We start from the raw sequence: 7,294 nt of genomic DNA, 5'->3' as shown, positions 1-7,294 counted from the left end.
TTATACAAAAAAGTACAAATATAAAATAAATACAATATAATAGTACTGTTTTTATTCAGATTATATTTACAAAATAAAATAAATAGTAACTTAAATAGTTATAAACATTTAATAATACAATAAAAATATTTTACTTTAAAATATATATAACAAAAATTAATCACAAAAAAAAGATTAGAATGATTTAAAGTATCCTAATTAGTTATATATGAAATTTTCATTTTATTTATACGATTTAAATAAATCTATTAATATAGCTTGTTCCTGACGTTTTATATTCTTCATATCCAACATTTTGTGGAATTCTGTCAACTGACATTCAGGAAAAAGCTTTTTACATTGCTCCACAAAATTCTTCTGTGGTTCTATCGGGGTCATAACGATTTTAAGGATCATTTCTGCTTTTGTCATACCTACAAAATCAAATATTTCATTAAATTCATTTAAATACATATAAAAAACGTATTTATATACCTTTTGTGACAACTTTTGAGTAGGCTGCCGGCGCTGTCCTATTTATTTGAGACGATATTGAAGGCAAATTTAACAAAACCGTTTTAAGCATATGAGTGTCTAGTAATAACTGTTCTGCACCTAAAAATTAATTTGTTACTACATCAAATTCTACAGTAGACACAAAATACCTAAGCTAGTTAACCACCGCGACCTTACAGATCTACTGTATCCCTTTTCTTCAGTTAACCCATCATAGTCTCAGGGCTTTGATAAAAGCCAGTATCTGAGACGGTTTGCCACAAACTTTGGTACAACTGATATCGGAAAGGGAGATCTAATCTCTGTAAAACTGTCTCAGATATTGGTTTTGTCAAAGCCCTAAGACTGTATGAATTATAACTCAAGAAAGGGGGACTAGATAGGCGGGCTAGATGACACTGAGATCTATTCTCAGCGTGTCTTCTAACGGGCCTCATTGACCTAGGCCAGGTAGAGGAGACGGTAGCTTGTGTAGCATGTTGGGTCTAGAGGTAGGCTCCCGACCCTTACTAGAGGTGGTAGCTTGTCTGCCACTTGTGGAGGCTGGTCTCGCGCAAGTGTCAGCTGCTTCTCCTGTCATTCCCTCTGGGGTTGGTCTCTTGGAACTTGCAATGTTAATGTTCTCAGTGTTGCTAGGGGGTTTCCCTGGAGGTTTACCGCGTTAATCGGACCTTATTGCTTGTTAGCACCACTGGTTATTTAGGGAACCTTTATTCTTCCCATTTTGGTGACCACTTTTTCAAATAAAATCTCATAAGAGATGTTTCTTCTTACCTTTACCCTATTCCGCTTACCCATGAGTCTAGAGCTACGTTAGGTTTAAAATCCCTAGACCTAGGGACTTTAGTTAAATAATTCTGTGGTAGTAGACATGTAATTCATACCTTCTGTGTTTATTGGTTTACACTTATAAATGTTCTGTATAAACTTTGGGATAAAACTATTGGCAAATTTGATGCAAAACTGTGTAAAATATTTCCTGGAATGAGCTAAACTATCACGAATTATTGGAATCGTTGTTTTTAGATGCATTGTTATAGATGTAATGTAGGGACTCTGGTCTCCAACAGCGTCAATATTTTGCCATGGAATCTATATAAATAAAAAAGAATAATTATTTAATATTAATTAATTGTTCATAACAAGATATAATTACCTTAGACATGGCTGTTAAAGATGGTTCGCAAGCATTTTCCAGATCTTGTACTAACAACTGAATACAATTAGAAATAACCCTAAAAATTACAACTATAAATGACTGACTTTGACATTGTTAGTACAATATGATCGGAGAAAACGGCGCCAGCGATGGCTTTGAATTGAAGATCACTGTCTATTTATATGTAAAATTATATCATGTCATTTCCAAGCCGACTTAACGCCGTTTTTTTTCTCGATCATATGATATACAGAGTTTTCACATACTTATGAAACAGATCTTGTTCTTTTGACAGATCTATTTGGTCTGCCAACGTGGCATCAATTTTCTCTTTTAATTTATCTTGTAACTGTTGAGTGGTCTCCAGACAATACTCGGCAGTGGTTAAAATACAGCAAATTTTAGTCTGTTCGTCTTTGGCAAATCTTAAAAAAATCAGGTTATATCGAATACTAGACAACCGATATAACGTTATAGGCCCCGTATACACGTTACGTTTTTAAAAGCTCAGGTAAAACTTCCAATCTGTAAGCCGTTTTAACTAACAGGTAAAACGTGACGTGTAGACGAGGTTTTACTCCTAGTACCTCATCATTTCCCCTTCCTTTAACAAAGAAGAAAAATTCTGTATTAATCCCGAGGTAGAAATCTTTTGAAGATCTTTTGTAAAATTCTGAACTGAACTACCCAACGACTGGCATTCAATTTTTGGCAAGTTGTTATAAAGCAGTTTTTCCGAGTATTCTTGTAGGTATTTTTGGAAGGTTCTTGTTAAACTAAGCATCGATTGACCTCTAAAGACAGAGCCATGTCAAAGAGGATACAATATTACTAAATAATATGCAAACCTATCTAACTGAGTGCATTGAATCATGCTCTTTTTATAGAAAACAAACAGATCTGGACAGGAGGGTAAGATTGCTGCTTGAGTTTCGGCATTTTCAATCGGTTTGTGTTGTTTTTCGTCCTGTACAAACCTGTCTATAAGGTCGGACAGATTCCTATCCAAGCTTTCAATATAAATGTCCAGATAGGGAATAAAACAACGACCTTGAAAGAATAATTAACAAAAAATATTTATCTTTAGTACTTTGCACAGCTCCTTTAGTAACAAATGACGATTTAAGGTCATCCTGAATCTTCAATAGAAGCTGGCGCAAATTTTAGGGAATACAGCGGCTGAGTGTTTTTGTGTGTTAAAAGAGACCGTTTAGGGAAGTCGCTTACTTAGCCACTCAGCCGCTGACCGTCCCTGAATGCCGCACATTTACATAATGCAAATACCAACCCTCAAACATGACAGTTAGTAGGGATGTTATTTCCTTTTTTGTACTAAACTTAGTACATTTTTAATATGAAAGAACAAGTTTTATTATGTATATTTCAAGCAAAGTTTAAGGTATCTAAAAAAGATTTACTAAAAAACAAATACTTGGGCACAATAATAAATGAAACTGCCAAACAATTACAAGAAGTAAAGTCCGGGATTGAGATAGCCAGAAATTATTTTTTAAAACTAAAGAAATTTCTTTGCAGTAAAGATATTGGATATAAACATTTAAGAAAAAGAATGTTCCGATGCTACATGCTTTCGACGTTATTGTATGGTGCCGAAGCGTGGACCCTTAAAACAGCCGAAATTAATAGACTGGCGGCTTTCGAAAGGTGGTGTTATCGCGATGTTACGGATTTCTTGGGTCGATAAGTAACAAATATCGAGATGTTACGCCGTATGAACAAGGAAGAAGAAATACATAAAACCCTTAAGAGGAAAAAATTAGAATATTTTGTATAAGAGGTCCTAAATACCAATTGCTCCAGAATATTATGGAAGGAAAAATCCAAGGAGGACGTACAGTACATCTGCTGGATCTGTGTCTATGAAAGGAATGCGGACAAAAAACATTTAAATAAACAGCAATATATTTATACGTCGATTTGACGAGTGCGTCACCGCAAATCGCTCCGCCCACTCATTTTATTGGCCACTTGCAAATTTGTTGAATTTTTATTGATGGGACACGTCGTCTATTTTTTTACAAAAAACATCGAGAGAATATCGTTTCCCCTCTCACGGATACCCCGTAGCTACAGAACGGATAGACGTACTGTAGTCGGGGCAGAAGACGAACATCCTGGCTGAAGAATCCCAGAGAATGGTATGGAATGACGTCGAATGGATTATTTAGAGCAGCCGCAAATAAAATCAAAATAGCCATGATGATTGCCAACCTCCGTTAGGAGACGGTACTTGAAGAAGAAGAACAAGAAGAAAAAACATTTGCTATTCATCACAGATTTAAGAAATACCTAGATAGAAATAAAATATATATTAAAAAATTATTATTATTTTTATTATTTAACAGAACATCAACGGTTTCTTGTAGACGTATCAGTTTTAAAAAAAGTAAAGTGTTCTCGAATAGTTGAATTTAAATATTTTAAATAGTTTTTTTCTTTATTCTTTACAAAAAATAACTATTTTATTTTGTAGATTTTCTTGCAGTGCAGTGGCGAAATACCCATAAAGGATTTTTTTTTTGGAGAAAATATATATTTTTGTCATAATACCTAAAAAACTTATTAGCTTAATACAAGTTTTTAGTACATTTTCGAAATGTATAAACCTGTTGAAATATTTTAATCTTTCAGTAAATATTGTTGACCTTAAATCATCACCTTTGAGTGACGCGGACTATACCTATTAATCCGTTAAAGGGAGAATCAGCAAAATCCAACAATTCGTTATTTACTGCCCCATTATTATGTTTTTCTGTTTTCTTCTTATGCTCATCCAGATGATTTGTATTAAGCCCCTCATTGACTGTAGCCCCTGTAAATCTCTTGAACAACAAATTCTCAAAAGCACTAGTCTTTTGAATGGCATACAATAGTAGCTTCACATCAATTTCGTTTTTTCTCTTAGCCATTATTTTTGATAACTCTTCTCTTGTGTGGTGACAAAACTGAACAGCAATTCTCTCAGAGACTTCCCAGTTTTCAGGGAACATACGACCTGAAAAGTCTTAGTTACAATGTATAATACATATATTGTATGATCGAAAAAAAAACGGCGTTAAAAACGGCTGAGAACGACGATCGATAATTTTGGCGAGGTCAATCTCTATTTTACCTACTTACTATTTTACCTCTTTACCTACTGTATAAAAATAATTACAACCTTTCTAAGACCAACAGGCAGTAAGAGCCATTACAAAATAAAGAAGAGAACGGGTCAAGTAAGTAAATGAAGTATTAGACGCCGTTTTTTTTCGATCGTTTGGTAATTTTTTTATGTAATTTTCTCATTAACCTAGCTTTTCTTCAAACTCCAGCAAATGCCTTTTAACCCATGCGTATCTTTTATCTATTTTATCTAGCCAAGCTGTATCTTCAGTCTCTTGAAACAAGTGACTGTATTCCTGCAGTTCCAAAGTTATAAACCATTTTAGAAGGTCCTTCTTTACTTTGGGGTTTAATATAGATACCACTAAACAAGCCTGTTGTAACTGTTTGCTTGGTATTGTATTTTTACTATTTGCACCTTGAAAAGCGTCCTGTAAATGTTTGTCATTTAATAAAAGATATTTATGTAATGAGACTAAAGAATACAAGGAAAAGAACTGTTACTAGTTGACACCAAAGCCAGTGCTTCTCGCTGCGGCTTTTACACTTGAAAGCTGAACAAACAACCATTGTAATAGTAATACAATTAATACAAAGTTCACTACACACAAGCGATTAAAAATCGTTAAAATTGCCCCTGGTGTCTCCTCCTTCGTTTGGCACCAAAAAAAAGGGAACTTTTAATTTAATATCACAGACTTTGCTCCAGCCTGTATTTGAGCATTATGTGTCAATGTGTCATTGTATTCTTTAGTTATTGTATTTATTTTAATGTTAGGTTACCTTAAAATCATGTGTAATTTGATCAGCTAACTCTGTGTGAATACTTTTCACTTGATCGCTTAATTTTTTTATTTGAGGTATGTCCGAATAATGTTCAAAATGAGTCATAACTTCGCTAATTGCTTGGAGAGGAAGAGCTATTTCTCCATACAAATGCTTTTCAGTTAAAGACTTTAATGTATCAACACCACCCACTAACATATGAAGATGATTCAGTGTTGTTATTGCCTTAAAAAATATGATAAAAACAATAAAAGAATTTTATTAGAAATTATTTTTTAATGTACCAGAGTTAAATTTCTTTTAGCACAATCTAATTGCTTAATGTCTCTGGTGATTTCTCTAACCATCTCCTCAGACTTTTCTGCCCGTTCCTTGATGTCCTTTATGTGTAAGAATAATTGTTTAATAATCTTTTGAGACTCACCTAGCGCTTCCCTGTAGAATCATGTAAATTATATGGAAGTTTAACATATTCTTTCAAAAAATAATAATAAATACCTTCCATCTACGCTAGCCTCAATCTGGCTTTGGATCACTGTTGAAATATCATTATCTATTGTATGAATCTGATTCTCCATTTTTATAACCATTTCATCAATGTTTGAAAGGGACTGTTCAGTGGGAAACAGGGAATTTATGTAGTCAATACTATTGAAATCTGGTTCATCTAAAGAATCTTTATTGGGCAGTACCTAGTCAAAGATTACAAATTATTCTGGTTGTACATGAGATGTTTTTACTTACCTCATCTATAGCTTTTTGTACTTCTGGTGGAAAATTAATAAAAAAATCTGAGTTATCTTCGTCTAGAATTTTATTTTCCATAATATCTTTTATTTTTATCAGGTTCAAACCACAATAACTTTGCAAGAAGTTAAGAATGGTAATTCTAAGTATCTTAAAGCACTTTCATTAAGAGAATACCTTAGGAATTATTTATATAAGATCAAACTATTTACTGGAACATATTATTCAATATATTATCTAGATATTTACACTAAAAGTTAAGTATTTTTAGGGAGAAATAAGAATTTTTCTGTACTTACATATACACCAGAATATTAATTAATTTCTGTGTGTCAGGATATCTACTAATTAAGGAAACTCATAAAAAAGGTTAGCTGATTATTATTAACACTTTTAGCTAAAATATCAATTATTTTTAGCCCAGAAAACTATAATAATCCTAAACAATTTTTGTTGGCTATTATAACCTTTAAATCTGTAAAAATAGCATGGAGGAATAAGAGAAGGGAGACGCAACTACAGTGGGGGCGAGGCAAAGTGTACTACTTCAACAGAACCGGTTTATGTACAAAAATAATCTAATAATAAAAGCCTAAAAGCAAACATAACGGAATTTTAATTTTCTATCGATAATTTTGTAGTAGCTGCGTTACGGGCCTGTACATTGTTTATACTACCGTTACCAAGACACCGCTACCGATACTACCCGTGAATGTTTTATTTCTGTTATCCGAGTCAATGCCTTTCCTGCTAGTACAACCACATATAGCACACAAAACACAAAATATATTTTTTTTTAATAGAAAACATTCAAATTCTCAATAAAATCATTAAATTTTGGGAAAATCAAAGGGGAAAATGCACCAAAGACATAAAAGTACTTCCAAGATGGCTGGCTGGTATTATTTTCGCCACAGCTGTTACGCCTCTCTTGTTTCTCCATGGATGAAGCACTGGTTCAAATGAACTACTCTGGAAAAA

The 7,294-nt window shown here is 33.3% G+C and overlaps 1 protein-coding gene across 4 annotated transcripts; it reads right to left on the bottom strand.

The window, feature by feature from the left end:
• Positions 1-32: 32 nt before the first annotated feature.
• On the bottom strand, positions 33-7,172 carry LOC115880480 (vacuolar protein sorting-associated protein 53 homolog). 4 transcript variants are annotated; one of them, XM_030897720.1, is made up of 14 exons: positions 6,613-7,172; positions 6,311-6,563; positions 6,065-6,258; positions 5,851-6,001; positions 5,564-5,791; positions 4,968-5,211; positions 4,356-4,670; positions 2,503-2,704; positions 2,242-2,448; positions 1,921-2,079; positions 1,652-1,730; positions 1,380-1,587; positions 475-594; positions 33-413 (listed from the first exon to the last, which is right to left on the bottom strand). In XM_030897720.1, exons 2-14 carry the CDS (start codon positions 6,389-6,391, stop codon positions 223-225), a joined length of 2,379 nt encoding a protein of 792 aa, XP_030753580.1. In that variant the 5' UTR covers positions 6,392-6,563; positions 6,613-7,172; the 3' UTR covers positions 33-222. The 4 variants fall into 4 exon arrangements, 3 of the variants coding, with proteins under 3 accessions (XP_030753580.1, XP_030753643.1, XP_030753725.1); XM_030897783.1 differs by having other exon boundaries at positions 6,311-6,524; XM_030897865.1 differs by having other exon boundaries at positions 6,311-6,490.
• Between the last annotated feature and the right edge of the window lie 122 nt (positions 7,173-7,294).

This window comes from Sitophilus oryzae, unplaced genomic scaffold (genome assembly GCF_002938485.1).
Source record: "Sitophilus oryzae breed Bouriz unplaced genomic scaffold, Soryzae_2.0 scaffold_1000_pilon_pilon, whole genome shotgun sequence".
Lineage (NCBI taxonomy): Eukaryota > Metazoa > Arthropoda > Insecta > Coleoptera > Curculionidae > Sitophilus > Sitophilus oryzae.
Note: the sequence above shows the minus strand (reverse complement) of the source record. Positions and strands in the feature narration are given on the sequence as shown.

What these genes read in the sequence shown, in the direction of transcription:
- LOC115880480 (XM_030897720.1), bottom strand. Translation starts at nt 6,391, where the DNA reads ATGGAAAATAAAATTCTAGACGAAGATAACTCAGATTTTTTTATTAAT. An exon ending in AAATTACACATGATTTTAAG is followed by an intron (nt 5,212 to 5,563) that starts GTAACCTAACAT and finishes AAACATTTACAG; the next exon opens with GACGCTTTTCAAGGTGCAAA. An exon ending in CTTTAACAGCCATGTCTAAG is followed by an intron (nt 1,588 to 1,651) that starts GTAATTATATCT and finishes TTATTTATATAG; the next exon opens with ATTCCATGGCAAAATATTGA.